The sequence below is a fragment of the Cryptomeria japonica genome, chromosome 10 (assembly GCF_030272615.1).
Source record: "Cryptomeria japonica chromosome 10, Sugi_1.0, whole genome shotgun sequence".
Taxonomy (NCBI): domain Eukaryota; kingdom Viridiplantae; phylum Streptophyta; class Pinopsida; order Cupressales; family Cupressaceae; genus Cryptomeria; species Cryptomeria japonica.
The window spans coordinates 172,058,298-172,083,942 of NC_081414.1; the positions used below are offsets into that span (position 1 = coordinate 172,058,298).

The 25,645-nt window shown below is 34.9% G+C and overlaps 2 protein-coding genes across 2 annotated transcripts; both read left to right on the plus strand.

Moving 5' to 3' along the window:
* The first annotated feature begins 2,156 nt into the window (after positions 1-2,156).
* LOC131859481 (G-type lectin S-receptor-like serine/threonine-protein kinase LECRK3) lies at positions 2,157-4,740 on the plus strand. Its single transcript, XM_059213269.1, has one exon. It carries the CDS (start codon positions 2,205-2,207, stop codon positions 4,170-4,172), a length of 1,968 nt encoding a protein of 655 aa, XP_059069252.1. The 5' UTR covers positions 2,157-2,204; the 3' UTR covers positions 4,173-4,740.
* Positions 4,741-7,772: 3,032 nt separating this feature from the next.
* Positions 7,773-8,302, plus strand: LOC131858836 (G-type lectin S-receptor-like serine/threonine-protein kinase RLK1). Its single transcript, XM_059212291.1, has 2 exons — positions 7,773-7,826; positions 7,925-8,302. Exons 1-2 carry the CDS (start codon positions 7,773-7,775, stop codon positions 8,300-8,302), a joined length of 432 nt encoding a protein of 143 aa, XP_059068274.1.
* Positions 8,303-25,645: the final 17,343 nt, after the last annotated feature.

Genomic DNA, 25,645 nt, shown 5'->3' on the forward strand with positions numbered 1-25,645 from the left:
ATTTTCTTACTTGGATCAATGTTGTGATGGGAAACTAAAATATATTCAATTCTACAATGCAAATTCAACTCTTACCTTTTTTAAAGTTCAAAATTATAATTAGACCCATGTCACCCCCATCTAATTAGCCATTGTGTGCCAACTAAAAGCACTAAACATTTCAAGTTGTAATCTAGGGCACTATATAGATAACAAATCCCAATTTAGTTTTAACTCATTGAATAAGTCTCATTTACTACTTCCTTTTTTATTCAAGGATTACATTGGAGAATTCGGTATCACATAATCTTCTACATACTTAATGACAAATATAAATATTGTGTGGTTGCTTGATATCTTCAGTTTCTATTCACAAGAAGTTAAATCAACTCACTTAGAGGTTCGACCATCAGAGAATGCACCCTACCTAACAAGCTTCTTAAAGGTTTTAACAAACATCACCAACCTATTATCAAATACCAAAAATCAGTGTGTCAAATAGTTTTTGGATGAGCCAACCTATTAGGTTGATTTGTTCATGGAAGGTTGATTTTGTACCATACAATCAATTCAAAGTGGCTTTGCACTGCAATTTTTACCTAGATCAAATAAAAAGTTAATTTCCATTCTCTCAAAGCATAGAATTATATATATTGAAATAACTTTATTTTAGATCATAGAACAACAATGTATAATCCAACACCCTCGAAACACAAATATAGTAAGTAGCTCTAAATAATCTATCTTCATCATTTCATAATATATTTGTCTATACTTTATTATTTGAAACCATATTTCTCAAAAATAAATCTGGTATTATTTATTTATTAGTTCCAACTAGAACTATAACATAGATGATACTCTTAAACAATGATTAATTTCTATAGTCAAACAACCAATTACAATATAGGTTTTTATTAGTTCTTTGTTTAATATTAATATTCAATCCAGAAAAGTGCAAGTTTTTAAAGATTATAATTTATGAATAATATTTTTCTGGGCAGGTGAGAAATTGTTAGGGCAGTATGTGAGTATAGAAGAAAGAGAATACACCACATACTATGTCTCTTGTCATTGTGTTGTAGGGGTTATTATTAATATGGCGGACAAGAACTGAATGAGGTGGATTTTTGAGCTTAGATTAATGGATTACTGTGAATTTGAGTAGATAGATTATAGGTGTCCTTCCATATAGAAATAAGCATGATAGCAATCAATATGTGTTATGCATGCCAGTTAGCCATGGAGATGGTGACATGCATGTGAAACTTCTCAAAGAATAGAGGCCTGATGCTGGGTGTTTTAGTGATGGGTTGTGTGGCAATTGAGTATATCATCCGAAATGGGTGTGGCAGATGAATGCCAACATGCATTCCTGGAGTTCAAAAGGAAGAAGGTGCACGGATACGTGGTCTTGAAGATTCACGAGAGTCCATACCTATTCGATAAGAATCGTGACTGCAAACACACACTGAAAAGTCGTGGACGGGGACCCATCTACTTCCGCCGAGTGAAGGGCGATGAGAGTACTTGTGAGAAAAGCTATCAGTAATCTCTGTACAACACCCACATGACGTTTTCGAATCTGCTGTATTCAACGAATACTTGATAGCGGACCCTACGCACTTAATGGATTTGTTGACATGTAACAGTGCGCGAGTTGTTGACATGTAACAGTGCTTATCAAAGACGTAGTGATCTTCTTTCCACGGCACCAGACTTTTCAACGCTAATTAAACGGAACCCTAATAGATCCATTGAATACATACACGATGACTTTGGGACTTTTCGTTTTCCTACAAATGTCGATACCTCACCAACCGCCCGATTTATTAGTAGAGCCCCACCATCGAAAAACTCCAACATTTCAATGTCAATTTTCCTTTCTCATTCCAGGTTACACGTTTGCTCTCCTGGTCTAGTAAATCCTAGATTCCGATGGCTGTAAATCCATTGCCCCCCCACTCATTTCTATTTCGAATGAATTGCTCCTCTTTCCACGGCACCAGACTTTTCAACGCTAATTAACCGGAACCTCATTACATCCATTGACTACCTGTTCGGTGACTTTGACAGTTAGCCCGGAAATGTCTACCCCTCACCTACGGCCCAATTTATAAATCGTGCCTCCACCATGGAAATACTCCAACATATCTTTTGGCATTTTCCCTGTTTTTTTCCAGGCTGCAGGTTTGCTCTCTTCGCCTAGAAAATCCTAGATTCCGATGGCACTAAATCCATTGCTTCCCCTCATTTCCAGTCGTCTGTTGATCTTCCTAGTGGCGTTGGCTCAGCCCATTCAAACAAAATATATTCCTATTGGATCATCTCTTACTGCTAATTCCAAAAATTCTAAATGGATTTCACCTAATGGAGATTTTGCATTTGGATTTTATCCCGTCACTCCCTCTGTCTACCTAGTAGGTGTCTGGTTTGATAGCATATCTGATAAAACTCTGGCATGGACTGTCAAAACGGGCAACAGAGGGCTTACAGTTGAAGAGGGGTCTACTCGACAGCTCTCTGCCGTGGGGCTTCACCTCTTGGATTCCACAAGGACGCCGCTGTGGGCTTCAACTTACGCTGAAAACGTAAATCTATCTACGGCTGCATTCCTAGACACTGGCAATTTTGTGTTGATAGGTCATGTGTTCAAGTGGAAGTCTACCATATATTCTAAAGCTTCTGCTACAAACTACTCATCGGGCCGGTTCGAATTGGTCTTACAAGAGGACGGTAATTTGGTCCTTTATCCAGTGGAGCGCGTTGGCGAGGAGCAGGGCGCTTACTGGTCTAGCAAGACCTATCAGTATTCTGATAATCCCATCAACTTGATTTTTGATGAGAGTGGAGAGTTGTATTTGGAAAACGACACCAGAATTGAAAACATCACTGATGGCGAGACGGAAGGGAGCAGATATCTGCGCAGAGTGACGCTCAATAGTGACGGCATTCTGGGGATGTATATTTGGAACGCAGACGGAGATACTTCTTGGTATCCTCTATGGCAATCTGTTACAGATCCATGCTCGCAGGTGAAAGGTCAGTGTGGACGCAATGGTATCTGTCAAATAAGTAGCCTGAACCAGCCTCTTTGCGTTTGTCCTCCAGGCTTCCATTTTACTGACAAAGAGGACCACTTCAGGGGATGTTCGCCCAATTCGCCTCCAGGACAGAGCTGCTCTGCAAGCGCTGTCATGTATAAGCTAGACAGCACGGATTGGACGATAGACTATTTAACCGACTTAAGTAACGACTACATGGTGCTGGATAATGTTACCGAGACCGAATGCAAGAAGGCCTGCATGGATGACTGTATGTGCACGGTAGTCACCTTTGAAGATCGATTGTGTCACAAGAAACGCTTGCCTCTAATAGACGGCTATCAAGAACTATCTGTTAGCACTAAAACTTTCGTGAAAGTAAAGGGAGATGTCCACTCTCCTCCCATTTCTAATCAAGCACCTCTTCCTCGCCTGCCAAACGAGGGTACCAAGAAGGGCAAGGTGGAGCAGCGCCTGGTGATCGGGATAAGTCTCATGGGCAGCTCCTCAGCGCTTGTGGCAGCATCTATACTAATTATTTGGTTGTCTCGGTGTGGTCGTGGAAAGCATGAAGATGAGGATGAGCAGGGTTTGGCAGCGTTTGCTTATAAAGACAGAGAATTCGCTACAGGAGGATTCAAAGAAGAGTTGGGAAGAGGCGCCTTTGGACAAGTGTATAAAGGCACACTTCCTGACGGCAGTGCAATAGCCGTGAAGACCCTTGACAAACTGCTTTCCGAATGCCTGGCGGAGAAGCAGTTTAGGAGGGAGATGAGCGTAATAGGCATGAGCCATCACAAGAATCTTGTTCAGATTTATGGCTTTTGCGACCAAGACTCGCACAAGCTTCTGGTCTATGAATACGTCACAAATGGATCGCTCGATAGGACTTTATTTGTAGACAACGGCTTTCTCAGTTGGAGGACGCGTGTTCAAATCGCCACGGGAACAGCGCGGGGCATCCTCTATCTGCACGAAGAATGCGCAGCGCAGGTTGTACACTGCGATATAAGGCCTCAAAACATTTTGCTCGACGACAACTACAATCCGAAGATTTCAGATTTTGGCTTGGCAAAATTGATGAAGGCAGAGCAGACTCGAACATCTACAGGAGCTCAGGGCACAAAGGGCTACGTAGTGCCCGAATGATACAAAAACATGGCAATCACTGTCAAAGTGGATGTTTACAGCTTTGGGGTGATGTTATTGGAAATCATTTGTTGCAGGAAAACCATCAAGTTAGAAGCCCCAGAAAACGATATCTTTCTATCCCAGTGGGTCTACGAGTGCTTGAAACATAACTCACTTGACAAATTAGTGGAGAAGCAGCGATCAGAAGGCATCATAGTTGATTCCACTCAGCTGGAAAGAATGGTGTTGGTGGGTCTGTGGTGTATTCAAGAAAACCCAGCGTTAAGACCATCAATGAAGAAGGTTGTTCAGATGTTGGAAGGAACAGTGGAGATTGCGTTGCCCCCTTCTCCAGAATCTTTTATCAGTTTACTTTGATTACTAGTAACTATTTGCCCACAAATATAGCATCCCTTTCTCTTCCTTCACAAAATTATGATAAGTGCCTATCTACCGTGAACCTCTGATTTGTTAACTAGTATTTCTTTGTGAATCGCTGATTTGTTTACAGTATTTCTTTGTGATTTTGTTGTTCCTCCTTGTGTAGGAACATTGCGTTTGCTGTGTTATTTTTCTAGCTCTTCTAAACTGTTATAATTGAATATTAGTTTTGTTTGGCTCTTCAATATACTTATCATAGCCATAACTTCGATTCTACTCGCAGAATTTCTATGGTTTCTTTCTTCTTGATTTACATCATGAAATATAATTGCCCACATTATTTCTTATTCGTAGTTTTTCTTAAAAAATTGTTTAACAAATTAGATTATGGAATCACGTGTGAATTTCGTAATGTCATCCACATAACATAATAAATTAATCAATAATTTATTTCAAAGAGAAGAAAGCATGTTATTTTACATAACATTATGGATTATGAAAGTTCATCATTTAATTTTAGTCTAACTTCATAAGATGTAAGTGAGGTAATATATTAGGACATTCACACATGAAAAATAAATAAATAATCTAATAAAATAAACTAGTTATCTATACAATTTAAGTTAGAAAAACTCTTAAGGAACTTGAAGGATTTTACAAATTAAAAATTGAGAAAACACCTCATTTGTAAAACAACCAAAATCCAAATACCTCCAAGGCCAACCTAAGGAAATGTTACTCTACCACACAAATGGAACAAAAATAAACACACAAGAGATCAACCTTCTTCCTTTTTGATAACTATCTCCATAATATATTGACAACTTTTACCTACTAAACCTTAATCATCCAAACATAATATCTTTTCTTCAAATTTCCTTGCCATATGTTTTTAGCACGCCTATAGTTAGATTTTCTAATTTTACTTCCATTTATTAGATTGAACGAATATAAAATGGACATTTAATGATATTTCACTTTTTCCAATTTCTATAGGTGTTTGCAATCTTACAACTCTTCATCATTGGCTTCCTCATATTATATTTCCTAAAACTAGTATATCAAACTTCTCCACATGACCCAAACCTTCATATTGAAGGAAATTATATTAATTCAAGTACCGTCTTTCTCACTACATTTTAAAAAGGAAGAAATACAATCTTCAAAGAAATAAAAACATCAAGTAACACTAATATTAATTTTATGTGGAAACAACTTAAAGGAATACTCTACTCCTTGTATACCAATTTAATAAAACAAAAATATAAAATATAAATCATGTTAAAATTAATAAGTTTAGAACATGAACCTTGAGAAGACAAGTTTCTAATGGAATAGAACAAAAGCTTAATATTACTGACCCATTATATAAATCTATATGGATATTTTCTGAGAATCATTCATATCTTTGTTCATTCCAAACTACATTAAAATACTAGAATACAAAAATGATGAAAGTGTGGAGGTCTATAGATGTAATGGAAAATTCTTATTGATAGAAAAGCAAGTTGAGATAATCTCATAGTTTATGGTAAAGGATTCACGGTAACATCTAAAAATTTTAGAGGTTCTTTCACATATAGAAGGATAAGAATGTAGAAGAAAATATATTGTGTGAAAAGCCATTAAATGAAATAACATTATATATACTAAGACAATATTATTTTAAATCATAAAATGACAATAAATAATCCACCACCATACCAAAAAAACACATAAAACAAAATAATTCTATATAATCTATTTCATCATGTTTTAAAAATATATTTTTCTATTTACACTTTATTATCGCAAACCATAAATCCTAAAAATAAATCTCTATTTGCCCTAGCAATTGGCTCTTTATTTTCCTTTTTGCATAGCTAAAGACATTACTTTTTTTTTCTTGCTCAATAGCAAGCAATGAATGAATGATTTTGGCAATGAATTCAAGCCAATATACTTGCTCAAATGACGGTCTCAAATCATTCCCAATAGTTTGGATTGTTCGCACGGCTTTGGCAAATCAATTTTCACTCCCTTGGGTACTTAAAGAATTAGTTGCCCTAACAAAAGGAAAATGACTTGAAAATTGTTGCGTTCACGCTGTGGATGTTACGGTGTTAGCGTATAATTTGCAGAGAAGTTTCCTTTGTGTTAGACAGACTTGAAAAGTTTTTTAAATTCCAAAGTATGTTGAACGATTGATTCTAGAGTATACCAAGTCGGTGAGAATCATGACTCCAAGCACAAACACTGAAAAATCAGGGACCCACCTACTTTTTGCCATGTGGAGGAGGATGAGAGGACTTCCAGGAAGGTCACAGCTATTTTGGCTTCAAAACGGATCTTTTGTACAACGTGATTACGATGTGTTACGTGTCTATTTTGGCTACAAAATGATAGTACAGATTGACTAACACACATGTTAGTCGCATGTTTTACACCATCGATTTTGCAATAAACGGTTGCGATTGACTAACACGTCACTATCACGTTGTACGAAAGGTCCATTTTGGAGTTAGAATAGCTACGGCCTGTGTTAGTCAATCGTAGCTATTTATTGCAAAATCGATGGTGTAAAACGTGCGACTGAGTCAATCCGTACTGCCGTTTTGGAGCCAGAATAGACACGTCCTTCCAGGAATCTCTGTACAACACTCACATGGGATCCATGAATCTTTGCTATATTCCACAAATGCTTGTTAATGGACTTAGTGCATTTGTTGACTCATGACATGATGAATGACTTGACTTGATTTATTAAAGGTATCTTGGTAGGTTGTAGGTATTCTGGCTCAAAAACGACATGCCCTTACACGATGCAAAAGGCATACCATTCAAGTATGAAATGTCATGAGACCAACGTTCTTGGGACCCATAGATGACATGGAGGTATTTGCAGGCACGATGATGTGGATGATGTCGCCTTTTTGCGTTTGATGGAAAATCTTGCTCGCGGTTAAAATTTTGCTAGTCGATGTCAAGGAGATGGGATGGTTACATCGAGCGACGCGGCTAACATCAAAGCTTACACGTAGTTAACATTTTAGCATCCATGCAATTAATATTTTTGGTGTCCAGGAGGTGACTAACATCACTGGGTGCACATTTTTCAATTTTTTTTTTAATATAACCTTGAATGAAAACTCAATTTCAAAATTTTTGGATATATTTCATACAGAAGCTGCATGCCAAAGAGTTCTTACAAAGGAGGCGAAATAATTCAAAAAAATCCGTTGAGATCGTTGTGGTTGAATGCCCCTAGTTGAATCACTAAGCGAGGAAGTTGCGCTTCCATTAGAGTTACAGGTATGCATTGTCAAAATATATGTGACTCCGAAGGGGAGAACAAAGCCGACCACATGCATAACGCAAGTTGTATCACATACGGATTTTTTCATGTGCAGGGAAGAGGTGTCGTAGTGCACAGGTTACATGGCACCCGGCCGGGGAATGTCATCATTACCGTGAAGGTTGATGTTTACAATTTTGGAGTGATGCTCCTTGAGATTATCTGTTGCAAGAAAACCGTCCACTTAGATGACAAAGAAAATGAAATCCTTCTGTGCGACTGGGTTTATGAGTGCTTCAGACATGGCAGACTTGTACAATTGGTAGAGCAACAGCAGTTAGAGGGTGATACAATTGAGCCAAGGCAGCTGGAAAGATTGGTGTTGACTGCACTGTGGTGCATTCAAGACAATTCTGCTCTAAGACCGTCAATTGAAAAGGTTGTGCAGATGTTGGAAGGAGCAGTTGAGATCACAGTACCCCCAACTCCTTGATTTTTCCATTACTTTCCTCCCATACTAATAAATGAAACTGCTTTCACAATCATGTTGTAATACTCTCAAATCTAACTAGTGCAAACCTCTTCTCCTGCTTGTATTACTATATCATAGTTGTGTTTCGCAATATGCTTCTTCGCTTAAAGTAAATCCACAATTGCACTGCTGGTTCTACGCTTGAGCCTGTTGGCATGTTAATTTCCCCACAGCAAGATATCAATTCTTGTTTGAACTTCAGCTCTTTGTATGATTTCTAAAATTAGATTGAGGTGTTGAAGATATGTTTTTTTTAAATATAATTTGCATAAAAAAAAACTAATTTTATTTTTTCATGAATATTTATGTTTGTTTTTTAATTTTTAATTGGCATTCATGTACTGAAAATCTCTATATAAAGAAGTAGATTGTAATGAAATCTTCATCTCTAATCTCTATGATCAATTGATCCTTGATCTCATGATCAAGAAGATTTGTAATTCATTGAATGAATGAATATAAAGATTTATTAGTTGTTGAGCAGCAATTCTTGTATATTTATTGCTATGAAGCAATTTGTTTATGTGAATTTTTCTTCAATTGATATCAGAGCTATTTTATTTTCTTCATATCCATGTTAAAATGAAGATGCATATTAATTAAATATTAATTCAATGTTCTTTTAATAATATGTATTACCAATTACAAACATTATGTATATTAAAATGTTAGGAATTTTGATCTTTGTCTAAGTCATTTAGCGATTCCATATATAGGTTCTCATAATTGGCGAATTGGACAATTGATTTATGAAATAAAGCCAATTTTTTAGGTATTAAAGGTGTGTCCTCATCTTAAAAGTGGAGTACTTCTAACCACATTATATTTGACATGGATAAATTGGGAAAAGAAATCTATACTAGGTTTTTAATGAATACATGACATATGAGTCATGACAATGTCTAAGGCAACATAAACACTCTCTCCAATCCAATCACACAAGATGACTTGTCCATGTGATCTCATATTCAATATGTTTACAAGACATGTAATAATTAAATACATTTTCCTAATGTGCCTCTCACATTAAAAGTGTTTTTTAAATGTATCTTTCACATTAAAAAATAAGTCTAATATGCCATGTGGTGCTACACTACAACCTTGAATATTAAATGCATTTCAATGTTAACCACAACAACTACCTACCAAAAACATACTAGTCCCCAAAGTTTGGTCTCACATTTGTGAAATACAACTTTAAAACATACTCAATATTTTAATATACAAGGTGTACAATATCATTTCCACTAAATTTAGCCATTTTCTTACATAGATCAATTTTGTGATGGGAAACTAAAAAATATTCAATTCTACAATGCAAAATCAACTCTAGCCTTTTAAAAATTCAAAATTATAATTAGCCCCATGTCACCCCCATCTAATTAGTCATTGTGTGCCAACTTGAAGCACTAAATATTTCAAGTTGTATTCTAGGGCATTATATAGATAACAAACCCCAATTTAATTTTAACTCATTGAATAACTATCATTTACTACTTCCTTTTTGATTCAAGGATTACATTGGAGAATTCAATGTCACATCACCATCTACAAACTTAAGGACAAAAAGAAATATTGTTTGGCTACTTGATGTCTTCATTTTTTTGTTCACAAGTTGTTAAGTCAACTCACTTAGGGGTTTGACCATGAGAGAATATACCCTACCTAACAAGCTCCTCAAAGGTGTTTACAAACATTACCAACCTATTTTCAAATACCAAAAATCAATGTGAAATAATATTTAGATCAACCAGCCTACTAGATTGATTTATTCATAGAAGGTTGATTTTGTACCATACAGTTAATTCAAAGTGGCTTTGCACTGCAATTTCTACCTAGATTAAATAAAAAGATAATTTTATTTCTCTTATACAACTATATACTAAGATAACTTTAATTTAGATCATAGAACGATAATGTATAGTCCAATACCCTCAAAACATACATAAAATTAAGTAGCTCTAAATAATATATCTTTGTCATTTCATAATATATTTGTCTATACTTTATTATCTCAAACCACAAATCCTATAAATAAATTTGGTATTATTTATTTATTAGTTGCTGCCCGGAACTAGAGCATAGATGATACTCTTAAAGAATGATTAATCTTTGGTCAAACAACTAATTATAATATAGGTTTTTATTAGTTCTTTGATTAATACTAATGTTCAATCAAGAAAAGTGCATGTTTTTAGAGATTAAAATTTATGTAATATTTTTGGTGTCATGATTGGGTGGCTAAGAAATTGTCAAGGTACTATGTGAGTTATGAAGAAAGACAACACACAATATACTATGTCTCTTGGCAATGTATTGCAAAGGTTATTATTAATATGGCTTACAAGAATTGATCCATAAGGTGGTTTTTTGAGCTTAGGTTAATGTTCATGGATTACTATAAATTGAGGAGTAGATGGATTACAGGTGTCCTTGCATATAGAAATGGTGTTTGCATGTAAAGCATGATGCAGGGTGCTATCAACATGTGTTATGCATGCTACTTAGCTATGGAGTTGGTGGCATGCATTCAAAAAATTTCAAAGAATAGAGGCCTCATGATGGGTGCCTTACTTATGGCTTTTGTGGAAATTTAACATATCATCCAAAATTGGTGTGGTAGATGAATGCAAACATGCATTCTTGGATCTTAAGAGGAAGAAGGTGCACATATACATGGTCTTGAAGATTGATAAAAAAAATGAAGCAAGTGATGGCAGATAAGATTGACAACCTTTTAGACAGTGATGATTATTTCACTATTGCTCTTCCTAACAATGATTGCCCCTATGTTGTATATGAGTTTGACTTCTTCACCAATGAGAATTGATAGAAGAGAAAGATCTTCTTACATGGAAACTTGTCTTTTTTTCACCAGAATTTGATGTTTACCACTAGAAGTAGAATCCCATTCAAAGGATCGATATATGTCATATCCCAATTTTTTTGTATGGATAGTTCATGATCTTCATCCATAATTAACTTTAGTTTCATTGTTGAATTAGATGTATATTACTAAAATTCCATTTGAAGGTTTGTACTCATATATCATCTCCTGAGTTTTTTTAATGGATAGTTTATGATCTTAATTTGCATTAATAATTTCATTTTCATTATTGAATTTCACTTATATCACTAAAAACTCATTAGAAGGCTCTCTCTCACATTATGTTCTAAATTTTTTTTATGGATAGTTTATGATCTTCATACTTGTTAGCAGTTCAAGTTTCATTATTGTGGGTATGGGATGACAATCCCCTGTAATTATGGGATTGGGAAAAATAAGATAACCTATATTTTGTCTTTGTTGGATGCTTCATGACACACATACTGAAGCAACTATAGTGCATAGTATGGGCATCGTTTCATCCAGATTCTAGATTTAGACTACCATTTCATAATATATATTTATCTACACTTTATTATCTCAAACCATAAATATTACAGATAAATCTAATATTATTTATTTATTTACAATAGCAAAAGGATCTTTATTTTCATTTTGCATGGGTAAGGACATATTACTTTTTATTTCTTGTTCAATAGCAAACAACTAGAATACTTCATGATTTTCACAATTAATTCATGTTGATGTTTTATTTTATGCATTACGTAGCCTACGTTTTTATCTTCATAAGTTGGAAGTAATTAAGTTTCTAGCCAATATACCAACTCAAATGACAATTTCACTTCATCACAATGGCTTGAATCGTTCCCACAGCCTTGGAAAATCTATTATCACTCATTTTGGCACTTACAAAATTAGATGCCCTAATAAAGTGAAAATGACTTGAAAATTGTTGTGTTCAGGCTATGGAAGTTAAGATGTTTGGTGCATGATTTGGGAGGGAGCTATCTATGTAGGCATCAAAAAGGCCTTGACAAGATAGTTTGTTTGTTGGAACATTGTTTACTAATTCCCCCCACTTTGCATAGTTTATGTTTTCTATTTTTTAGCTTTATTTGTGATGACTACAGCAAAAATTGTTTTAGTTTTAGTTTTTTTCTTTATATCCACTAATACAAGTTTTCCAATATCTAGATGTATCTAATATCTCTATATAATGAGGCAGTTGTAATTCATTCTTTACAGTTAGTTTGATCCTTGATTAGTTGATCAAGAAGCTCTTGTAATCTCTTGAATCAATAGAATAGTTTTTTTGTGTTCCAATTTTATATAATTTCTTTCATTTGGTATTAGAGCGGGTTTGAGAAAGTTATTTGATTCAAGAAAGATTGTGGGAGGTTGAAGAGTTTGAAGAAATAGTTGAAGCATTGAAAAAATTACTAAATCCAATCATAGCCGAAGACAAAATAAGCAAGTTGTAGAAGTAAGAATCGCCTAAGATCGCCAAGTGAAATTGAATCTGCAAGTCATCACAAATCTTGCCAGTCATTGCATGTAGAAACTATTGGCAAAGTAGATAGCTAATGGAAGGGGCTAAAGAGGCCATGAAAAAAGATATCACTGCATCTTGGCATTTTTTATGGATTTGTCCAATTCACTTTTTTAGTAAAGACACCCCATTTGCTAAATGGAAGCCACCAGTATAGATCCGCAAAGATCACAAGCTTTTTGTGATACTTTTTTTTTCAGTCAAAGCAATCCACCTGTGTTCAAAGGGTGAAGTATTTTTTAAGCCAACAATATCAAGATTGCTTTTAATGCAGAAGACCCCTTCACAATGAGGTGAAGTCAACCCTTGAAAGAGGAGATTGCAATCTGGCATAAACTATAATTTTAAAACCACCTCGTAAAAGATGAAACCCTTCATTTATAAGACAGTTGAAGGAGAAAAAGACAACTATCACAAATCATTAAAAATATTGATTTGTATGAAAAAGTTCATGGATCTTGTAAATGCTGAAGAATTAATCAAAGCCACCGACATGAAGTTGTGTGAGGAAGCCTAATCATGGTCTTTGAAGAGGCCATAGTGTTTTTTGTAAGAAAAAGGTGAGAAGCCTTCTACGAGTGGAGAGAAGATCACAAGTTTTGTGAAAACTGGAGAAATTATTCTAGGCCACAGATATGCAATCATGTGAGAAAGTCAAATCCAAGTCTCAAAAAAGGCTTGAAGGAGATAGAAGTCAAGAATTTGTAGTCTAAATAGAGATCACCATATAATGGACTCTGGTAGGAGTTGAGCCCGTTGAAGGCGGATGAAAATACAATTGTTTTTTGTGTTAAATTGATTAGTGGTTGAAATTAAGGGGGAGATTGTTGGAATATTGTTTAGTAATTCGTCCCACTTTGCATAGTTTTTATGTTTTTTCATTTTTTAGCTTTATTTGGGATGACTACAATTGATAAAAACTCTTTTAGTATTTTAGTTTTATTTTTTTGTTTTATATCCAATAATACAAGTTTTCCAATATCTAGATGTATCTAAGACCTCTATATAATGAGGCAATTGTAATTCATTCTTTATAAGTTAGTCTGGTCCTTGATCAATTGATCAAGAAGCTCTTGTAATCTCTTGAATCAATAGAATAGTTTATTTGTGTTCTAATTTTATATTTCTTTCATTGTTGACATTTAATAATTAAATTTAAAAGCAAAATTAAATTATATCTTAATTTTTAATTTAATTATTAAACACAAATAAACTATCTTATCAAATGCCTTTCGATGCTACAATAGCAAATTCCATATGTGAAATGTGTCTTTTATGTTGGACGGTCTTGAAAAACTGTTTAAATACCAAAGTAAATTGAAAATTTTGATTGGAGAGTGTATACAAATTAGGTAACAATCATGACTGTAAACACACACACTGAAAAATCTTGGAACCACCTACTTTCGCCATGTGACGGACAGTGAGAGGACTGATGAGAGAAACTACCAGTAATCTCTGTACAACACTCACAAGGCATTTTCGAGTGTTTTTAATATTCAACGAATGCGTGTTAACGGACTCTATGCACTTAATGCATTTGTCGACCTGTGACACTGCGTGAGTTGATGACTGACTTGACTTATGAAAGGTCTGTAAGGTGTAGTGATCTTCTTTCCACGGCACCAGAGTTTTCAACGCTAATTAGACGGAACCCTAAAAGATCCATTGAATACCTATTCGATGACTTGGGCACTGTTAGTTTTTCTATAAATGTCAACACCGATTTATAAATATAGCCTCCACCATGGAAAAACTCCAATATTTCAATGTCGATTTTCCTTTCTCATTCTAGGTTACATGTTTGCTCGCCTAGCCTAGTAAATCCTAGATTCTGATGACTGTAAATCCATTGCTCCTCCTTATTTCCATTTCGAATGAATTGCTCCTATTTCCATGGTACCAGACTTTTAAACTCTAATTAAATAAAACCTCATTACATCCATTGACTACCTATTCGATGACTTTGACAGTTCGCCCGGAAATGTCTACCCCTCACCTACGACCCAGTTTATAAATCTTGCCCCAACCATGGATGAAGATATGATTGCTGAGCTGGAGATGAGAACGCAGTCAGCTTTAGATTTTTTGTTTTGTTTTAATTCATGCCTTAAAAATAGTCTTGTTACTAATTTTTGGGGTTTTTTAAGTTTTTGTTAATCAGTAATCATATATTGCTAAGATAGGATATAATAAGTTCTATAGTTTTAGTCATAAAGCAGATTTTTAGTTTTATTGTTTTAAGTTTTTGTTTTTCCTATTCTTAGGAAAATGATTGTCTATAAGGCAATTACTCTTATTGTAATTTTGTGTTAGAGATTTTCTATTATCAATATTATCAGTTCTGAAAATAATTGTGTTCTTTTCTTTTAGTTTTGTTTTTTCTGTGTGTTGTAATTTTTTATTCTTTCATTTGGTATCAAAGCAGGTTGCAAGAATTTTGATTGTGCAAATTCCAGGTTGGAAGAACAGTTATCTTCAGATGGCTAATGGAAAAGATTTAGCATTTCAGCTTCCATTGTTTACTGGAGAAAACTATGATTATTGGAGTATCAAGATGAAGACCCTACTTTTATCCCAAGATCTCTGAGAATTTGTGGAAGATGGATACACAGAACCTGTTGATCAGAATACATTCAATACATGGACACCACAACAGAAAAATCAGCTGAAAGAAGATAGAAAGAAGGATAACAAAGCTCTTTTCACCATTCAATCTGCCTTGGATGTCTCAATTTTTCCTCGAATTGCCAATTTGACAAAATCAAAGGATGCATGGGAGACTCTAAAAACTGCATACCAAGGTACAGATAAAATCAAATTGGTAAGACTTCAAACTTTTCGAAGAGAATTTGAAAATTTGAGGATGAAAGAATCTGAGTCTATTCATGAATTTATTACAAGGACTCAAGGTATTGTGAATCAGCTTAGGACTCAAGGTGAAATTATATCAGATCAGAAAATTGTAGAAATTTTTTTGAGGTCTCTTCCTCCTAAATTTGATCTAGTAGTAATTGCTATTGAAGAAAGTAAAGATATAACTACTTTCAAAGTTGCAGAATTAATTGGTTCTTTGCAGTCTAATGAAGAGCGCATGCAGCGTTCTATGGAAAGTTTTGTTCAAGCTTTTTAGTCTTCTGTTAATATTGAGAAAAAATACAAATCTCCTCCCTCTCATATTGCTAAATTTCAAGGTGAATCTTCTAGAAATAATAGAGGAAGAGGATGAAGTTCTGTTGATAGAAGGAGTATTCAGTGTAGATATTGTGAAAGATATGGACATAATGAATCTGAGTGCAGGAAGAAGAAATCTCACTTGAATAAGTCAAGAGCTAGTTATGCAGAAGAATCTTCAGATACAAAGAATTCTACATTCTTTGCATGCAATTTGGCAAAAGAACCCCAAGAGGATGTCTGGTTCTTGGATAGTGGTTGTTCAAATCACATGACAGGGAAATCTGATTTCTTTGTCAAATTAAATGATTCAATGAGGAGTAAAGTTAAATTTGGAGATGATAAGGAGGTTGATATAATGGGAAAAGGTACCCTTGCAGTCAAGACTAAACAAGGAGACACTACAAATATCCATAATACTTTCTTTGTGCCAGAATTACAACAGTCTTTTGAGTATAGGACAACTTCTAGAAAAGAACTATAAAGTTGTATTTGAAGATAGCTATTGCAAAATTTTTGATAAATCTAATAATCATCATCTTGTAGAAAAGACTTATATGACAGAGAATAGATTGTTTCCTCTCAAATTGGTTTCTAGTAAGTTGCATGCACTAAAATCAACCATAGATGATTCATGGTTATGGCATCAATGATATGGTCATCTAAATTTTCAAGGGCTAACTTTGTTGAATAAGAAGAATATGGTGTGAGGTCTTCCTTCAATCAAGGAAAAAGAAGAAGTTTGTTCAGGGTGTGCACTTGGCAAGCATCACCGAGACAGTTTTCCGATGGGAAAATCTAGGAGAGCCAAATCTCCTCTAGAGCTTGTGCATGCTAACATCTGTGGTGATATGCAATAGTCATCATTGGGTAAGAACCTTTATTTTTTGACATTTATTGATGATTACTCTCGGCACACTTGGATTTATTTTTTGAAGCAAAAATTTGAAGCCTTTGCATGCTTCAAGAATTTTAAAGCACTAGCTAAAAACAAAGCAGGTATCCTATCAAGATACTTAGAATAGATAGAGGGGGAGAGTTTACTTCTAATGAGTTTTCTGATTTTTGTGCTAAGAATGGCATTCAGAGACAACTTACTGCCACATATACACCTCAGCAAAATGGTATTGCTGAAAGAAAGAACCGTACCATTATGGAAATGGCACGAAGCATGTTGCAGACAAAAAATCTTCCAAATAGTTTTTGGGGAGAAGCAGTTGCCACTACAGTGTATATTCTCAACTGTAGTCCCACAAAAGCAATTCAAAATCTGACTCCAAAGGAAGCGTAGAGTGGTCACAAGCCTTTAGTGGCTCATCTTCGCATCTTTGGATGTTTGGCATATGTGCATATTTCAGTTCAAAAGCGGAAGAAGTTGGATGCCAAATCCCAACTTTGTATCATTGTTGGCTACTCTATTGCAACTAAAGGCTATAGATTCTATAATCCCGAGACAAAGGAATGGATAGTTAGCCGGGATGTGAATTTTTATGAAGGGGGAGTATGGCAGTGGAAAGATGATGTGCTCCTCCTCTCCCCACAAGCTCAAGTGGAAGTTCTAGCTCCAGTTCTAGTCCTCCAAGCTCACCTAGTTCTTCAAGTAGCACAAAATCAGGTGAAGATTCACCTCCACCATCACCTCCAGCATCCGTTCCATGAAAGGTACGAAGTTTAATTGATGTTTATCAGAGGAGTACCAATACAAATCCAGTTGCTAATTTTGCTTTGTTTAGTACAATTAAAGTTGAACCCTCTGTGTATGAAGAAGCAGTGAAAGAACCCATATGGGTTAATGCTATGAATGATGAAATGAATTCCATTCATAAGAATAATACTTGGGGATTAGTTCCACTTCCCAAAGGTAAGCAGGTGATTGGTGTGAAATGGATTTACAAAGTCAAATATCATGCAGATGGTTCAGTAGAATGCCATAAGGCAAGACTAGTTGCCAAGGGGTTTGGACAAACTCCTGGAGTGGATTATGACGAAGCTTTTTCTCCAGTGGCTCATCTTGACACAGTCAAGATTATATTGGCTATTGCAACACAATACAAGTGGCCACTATTTCAGATGGATTTGAAATCAGCATTGCTTAATGGTTACATAGATGAGGAAGTTTATGTAGAATGGGTTATGAAGTTCCAGAAAAAGAACACTTAGTCTACAAGTTGAAGAAAGCCCTTTATGGGTTGAAGCAAGCTCCTCATGCCTGGTATGCTAGAATTGATAGTTATTTTATGAAGAAAGGATTCAACAAAAGCCACTTAGAGCCTACCTTGTATGTCCAATGTATTGGTAATGATATTCTTATAGTTTGCCTCTATGTTGATGATTTGATTTATACAGGTAATAGCAAAACTCTCATAGAGAAGTTTCAAGCAGGAATGAAACAAGAGTTTTAAATGTTAGATCTGGGACTTATGCACTATTTTCTTGGTGTGGAAGTACAACAAACATGAACAGGCATATTTATTTCTCAATCCAAGTATATAGTTGATTTATTGAATAAGTTTAACATGGTGGCATGCAAAGCATTTGCAACCCCCATAGCCCTTGGTGAAAAACTAACCAAGGAAGATGCTAGTCCCAAGGTTGATGTAACTCGATATAGGAGTTTGGTTGGTAGCCTCATGTACCTCACAGCCAGTAGGCCTGATATTATGTATGTTGTGAGCCTCATCTCTCAGTTCATGCAGGATCCACATGAGTCACATTGGTGGGCTGCTAAAAGAATTTTGAGGTATGTGAGTGGTACACAGAATTTTGGCATTCAATATTCTCCCACTGACAAGTTTGAACTAGTTGGTTACACAGATTCAGATTGGGTCGGTTCAGTGGATGATAGGAAATCTACATCTGGTTATGTGTTTTCATTTGGCTCTAGAGTTGTATCCATCTATTGTGATAACAATAACACTATTGCCATGACAAAGAATCTTGTCTTTCATGCCAGAATGAAGCACATAGAGATCCGTCATCATTATATTTGTGACTTGGTTCAAGATGGCCAAGTGGAGTTGCAGTTTTGTCCTTCATGTGAACAAGTTGCCGATATCTTCACCAAAGCTCTTCCAGTATCGACTTTTGTTGCATTCAAAAATCACTTAGTTCTCACCTCCATTCATCATTTAGGGGGAGATTGAAGATATGATTGCTGAGCTGGAGATGAGAACGCAGTCAGCTTTAGATTTTTTGTTTTGTTTTAATTCATGCTTTATGTTTTAGTGTGAAACAACAGTTTATAAAACTGCTATAAAGACAAGTTTTTAATTTTAGTTTGTAAAATTAGTCTTGTTACTATTTTTTTAGGTTTTTTAAGTTTTTGTTAATCACCAATCATATATTGCTAAGATAGGATAGAATAAGTTCTATAGTTTTAGTTATAAAGCAGATTTTTAGTTTTATTGTTTTAAGTTTTTGTTTTTCCTATTCTTAGGAAAATGATTGTCTATAAGGCAATTACTCTTATTGTAATTTTGTGTTAGAGATTTTCTATTTTCAATATTATAAGTTCTGAAAATAATTGTGTTCTTTTCTTTTAGTTCTATTTTTTCTGTGTGTTGTAATTTTTTAATCTTTCAATGGAAATACTCCAACATATCAATTTGCATTTTGCTTTTTCATTCCAGGCTACACATTTTCTCTCCTGGCCTAGTGAATTCTAAATTCCAATGGCACTAAATCCATTGCTCCCCCTCATTTCCATTCGTCTGTTGATCTTCCTAGTGACATTGGCTCAGCCCATTTAGAAAAAATATATTCCTCTTGGCTCATCTCTTACTGCTAATTCCAAAAATTCTAAATGGATTTCATCTAATGGAGATTTTGCATTTGGATTTTATCCCATCACTCTCCCTGTCTACCTAGTAGACGTCTGGTTTGATAGTATATCTGATAAAACTCTGGCATGGACTATCAAAATAGGCAACAAAGGGCTTACAGTTGAAGAGGGATCTACTCTATAGCTCTCTATCGTGGGGCTTCACCTCTTAGAATGAAGAACTGGAACAAAGAATGAAGTTGGCTGATGATTTAGAAGTAAAAATGAAGAAACTAGAAGAAGAGAATTGTTTGTTGAAAGAAGAAAATAATTAGCTATATCAAGCAATGAATGTTTGAAGTAAAAATTAGTATGTGATGTTTCATGTGTTATGGAGGATTTGAATTCATCACATGGTAAGTGTGTTTTTGCTGAAGAAGAAGTGTGTGATAAAGATTGTCAAAAAGAAAATTATAATGGCAATGAAATGAATGTTGGTTTGAAAACTATGAAAAAAATGGGTTATAAAGGTAAAGGATTGGGTAAGAATGAACGAGGATTGAAGGATCCATTTGAGCCAATAATGAGGCCCAAATATGAAAGTCTCGGGTATGTTGTAGGTAAAGGCAAGAAAGATACCAATGTTTCAAGTATAGGCAAATTAGATCAAGGAAGGCAATGTATTCAGTGTTCACATTGTAATAGGAAAGGACATATAAAAGGAAAATATCAGGATTTACATCCTTGTACCCTATGTCGGTTAAGAAATCATTGTAAAAAGATGTGTTGGAATAGAGAATCAAATAATGAATATGTGTCAGGTTGTATGAAAATGGATTATGGATGGAGCTGTGGGACAAGTTGGCAAAAGCTTACAGGTATGATCAAGAATTTATTCAAGTTTAAATGTTCATATGTTGATAGCAATCAACCAAGATTTGAATATTCAAAAGGCATAACAAATACTTTGGATCAATGATCAAAAGCAAATTTGAAATATTGGAAAAAAAAAATTCATATTTTTTTCTAGTAATTGGCTTTTCTGAAGGCCTTCAGGGTATTTTCAGCCCTTGAAACTTTGGCCTATTCTTTAGAACATTGCCATAGGCAAGTTCTTTTAGGACTTTGCCTCCAACTCTTGGAGACCTTTCCAACAAGTTAAATGGCTCCCAATTTTTAAGACCTGAGTAGAAAGTTATGTCTAGTTAAAGTTAGGATAAAATTTCATATGGTTTTTTTGAAATTTTTGTAGTTTTGGATTTTATTATGTAAATAAACAAATATGACTGTTGGGTTTCGATTCTCAAGGGGTTTTGGTGACCCTTGGAATCTCATGAACTGTTATATGTTGGATTTTCGAATTGAATGGATTACTTTTTGGCTTGCTTCAATTCTGTGTTTAGCTTGTTCATGTGATCAAATCCACAATACCACAGGTTCTCACTCAGGTGTTGTCATCCAAATCCATAATTCGGATCAATCAAAGAAAAATAGTGTCTTATAAGACATCTATAGAAAGTGAATTAGCAAGAAGCTCAAGATGGGTATTTTGAAGATTTGAAAATCAGAATTTGAGAGATTGTCGCAGCAGTGGGAGAAACCAAATGAATGACACTATTATTAAGAATTGGTTATTAAGATCAACATATCTAGAGTTGGTTTGAAGCTACCAAGAAAGAGAAGGTTCGATAAAGTCTGAAGACAAAAAATGAGAGAGAATAAGACAATAGTCAAGGAACTATACATGGAGTAGCATTTACGGTCAAAATTAAGGGGGATCGTTGGAGCTATCGTAATTTCTCCTACATGCAAGAAAGATCATGCACCGACCATGTAGTATTGTATGCATGAAAAGACTTAATATGCAAAATTAGTCAGGTTCCAGCTCTAGTTCCTCCGCAAGCATGCATGCTGCAGTTAAATTGTCAACTTCCAAGTCCACCATGCAAGCACTATTAATAGCTCCAATCGTGAGCCTTTAATCCCACCGTTCAGCTAGTCTTGCAGACAATTTGTTATTTCCATTAGTCATGCAAATCTGACTATTATATACAATATTTTTCATTCTATAATTTTTTGAAGTCCTCTATAAAAGAGGCAGATGTAATATGATTTTTTCAAGCAATAAAAATATGTTTTGGGTGCTGCAACACAATATAACCTCTTTATGTAAATATTATTTTTTGTGTGATTCCAATTGTTAAATTTGGGAGTTTTTTTTTCCACCCACCTCCAACATAGCAACACCTATCAATATTTTGATAATCCCATCATATTATTTTACGTGTGATTTTATTTGTTAAATTTGTGAGTTTTTTTCTCCATCCACCTCCAACATAAAACCACCTATCAATATTTTGATAATCCCATCAACTTGATTTTTTATGAGAGTGGAGATTTCTATTTGAAAAATGACACCAGAATTAAAAACATCACTGATGGCAATATAGAAAGCAGGTGATATCTGTGCAAAGTAATGCTCGATAGTGACGGGATTCTAAGGATACATGTTTGGAATGCAAAGAAAAATACTCTTAGTCATCTGAATGGGCAGCTGTGAGAGATCCATGCTCCCAGGTGAAGGGTCAGTGTGGGTGCAATGGCATTTGTCAAGTAAGTAGCATGAACCAACCATTTTATGTTTGTCCTTCGGGGTTTCCATTTCACTAACAAAGATGACCACTTCAGAGAATGCACACCTAACTTGCCCGCAGGGCAGCGCTGTGATGTTAAAGATTGACAACAAGGATTGGATGACATACTTCAACTATTCAACAAACTTAAGCAACGACTACATGGTGTTGGATAATGTTACCGAGATCAAATGCAAGAAGGCTTGCGTAGATGACTGTCTGTGCACGGTAGTCACCTTTGAAGGTCTATTGTGTCACAAGAAACGTCTTCCTCTAATCGATGGCTATCAAGGTCGAGAAGTTAGAACTAAAAAAATTGTGAAAGTAAAGGGAGAGGCCCACTCTCCTGATCCCATTTTTAGTCAAGCTCCTGGTGAGCGGGATAAGTCTCATGGGCTACTCCTCAGCTCTTGTGGGAGCATCCATACTAATTATTTGGTTGTGTTGGTGTGGTCATGGAAAACTTGTAGATGAGGATGAGGAGGGTTTGGCAACTTTTTCTTATGAAGACAGAGAATTCGCTACAGGAATATTCAAAGAAGAGTTGGGAAAACGCGCCTTTGGACAAGTGTATAAAGACACACTTCCTGACGGTAGCGCAATAGCCGTGAAGACCCTTGACAAACTGCTTTCCGATTTCCTGGCAGAGAAGCAGTTTAGGATGGAGATGAGCGTGCTAGGAATGAGCCATCACAAGAATCTTGTTCAGATTTTTATGGCTTTTACGACCAGGACTCGTACAAGCTTCTGGTCTATGAATATGTCACAAATGGATCGCTCGATAGGACTTTATTTGTAGACATTGACTTTCTCAGTTGGAGGAGCATTCAAATCACCACGAGAACAGCAAGGGGTATCCTCTATCTACATGAAGAATGCACAGCATAGGTTGTCCACTGTGATATAAAGCCTCAAAACATTATGCTTGACGACAACTACAACTCCAAGATTTCAGATTTTGGCTTGGCAAAATTGATGAAGGCAAAGAAGACTCAAACATTTATAGGAGATCAGGGCACAAAAGGCTATGTAGCACTCAAGTTGTATAAAAACATGGCAATCACTGCCTTGGTCATGTTATTGGAAATCATTTGTTGCAGCTGGAAAACCATCAAGTTAGAAGCCACAGAAAATGAAATCTTTTTATCCCAGTGGGTCTACGAGTGCTTGAAACATAACTCACTTGACAAATTAATGGAGATGCAGTGATCGGAAGGCATCATAATTGATTCCACTCATCTAGAAAGAGTGGTGTTGGTGGGTCTATGGCATATTCCATAAAACTCATCATTAAGACCATCAATGAAGAACGTTGTTCAAATGTTGGAAGGAAAAATGGATATTGCATTGCCCTAGAATCTTTTATCAGTTTACTTTGATTACTAGTAACTATTTTCCCACAGATATAGAAGTCCTCTCTTTTCCTTCACAAAATTATGATAAGTGCCTATCTACCCTGAACCTCTGATTTGTTAACTAGTATTTCTTCGTGAACCTCTGATTTGTTTATAGTATTTCTTTGTGATTTTGTTGTCCCTCCTTGAGTAGGAACATTGTGTTTGCTATGTTATTTTCCTAGCTCTTCTAAAGTGTTATACATGAATATTAGTTTTGTTTGGCTCTTCAATATACTTATCGTAACCATAACTTGGATTCTACTGGCAAAATTTCTATATTTTCTCTCTTCTTGATTTACATCATGAAATATAATATAATTGTTCATATAATTTCTTATTCACATTTTTTCTTAAAAATTTGCCTAACAAATTAGATTACAGAATCACGTGTGGATTTGGTAATGTCATCCACATAACATAATAAATTAAATCAATAATTTATTTCAAAGAGAAAAGAACATGTTATTTTTTATAACATTATTAATTATGAAAGTTCACCATTTAATTTTAGTCTAGCTTCATAAGGTGTAGTAAGAAAATCTATTAGGAAGTTCACACATGAAAAATAAATAAACAATTTAATAAAATTTGTTAAGTTTGTATCAGATTTATAAAAGTTGGTAATTTTATTTTTTATATGTACCATAAAACTGTATATTTCAATTTGCAGAATGATTATTATAATATTGATTTCTGAATATTTTCTGACTACAAAAAATGGCAAATTATACACAGTTCAAAATTATCAGATTCTTTAATGCTGAGTACACATTATTCCTTTCAAAGTGTTATTGATCAGAATGTTCTCCACGATATTATCGATCCACCTTGGCAACATTCCAAATGGAACATATGCATATATGTGTGTGTGTGTGTGTGTGTGTGTGTGTGTGTGTGTGTGTGTGTGTGTGTGTGTGTGATATATATATATTATGCATATGAACCGATAGTTAATCAAGTGATCATAATGTAAATCAATAATAATCGATCATGATATTAGATTATGATTATAATGCAAATCAATAATAATCATAATGTAATATTATCATTGATAATCACAATACTGATTTGCAATTAAGTGAAGGATGGGGATAATAAATAATACAAATGTCCAAGGCCAATAGGCCACTTGGAAATTTGATTAGATCATTTAGAGGAATTCGACCATAGCTACATATCTTCAACACTCCCTCTTAGCTATGGAGGAATCCTTCTATCCTTTAGTAAGATGCATCACCTTAAGATGATGATATGAGTAGCTTCACTATATGTGTAATAGGAAGATATCACCTTACTATGATACCAAGTATTAATGGCATGTCCATGGATATCAAGTCTCATGATATCCACCATAAATGTCTCTTTATGTAATATCCACCATTATGGCTTGTCCACGAATATCACGTATCATGATATCCACCATCATGGTATATCTAAACATATTACTACATGGCATGTCCACAGATTTCATGTCACATGAAATCCACCATGAATACCTCTTTATGTAATATCCACCATTATGGCTTATCCATGGATATCATGTCTCATGATATCCACCATTATGGCATATCCGTAGATATTACTACTGGAGATATAAACCATTATGACATATCCATAGATATCGCATCCCATGATATCCATCATAATGGTATGATCAATCAATATCGTAAGATCGAAACCTTATGATAATGATCAGATGTAGAAGCTTTCACTATTGAGAGATTATCACCTCACAATAATTGTTAGAGTTATCATGTTGTGGCTAATAATTATTTATTCAATGATTAGTCTATTATACTCTACACTTAAGCTAAACTTAGGCATTTAATAATATTGTAGGTATTTAATAATTATTCTAAAATTATTAAATACACATTATCCCTTTAGGGTTTCTTTAGGGTTGCACACCTTAAGGGTTGCTAATCTCCTTTTATAAGGATTGT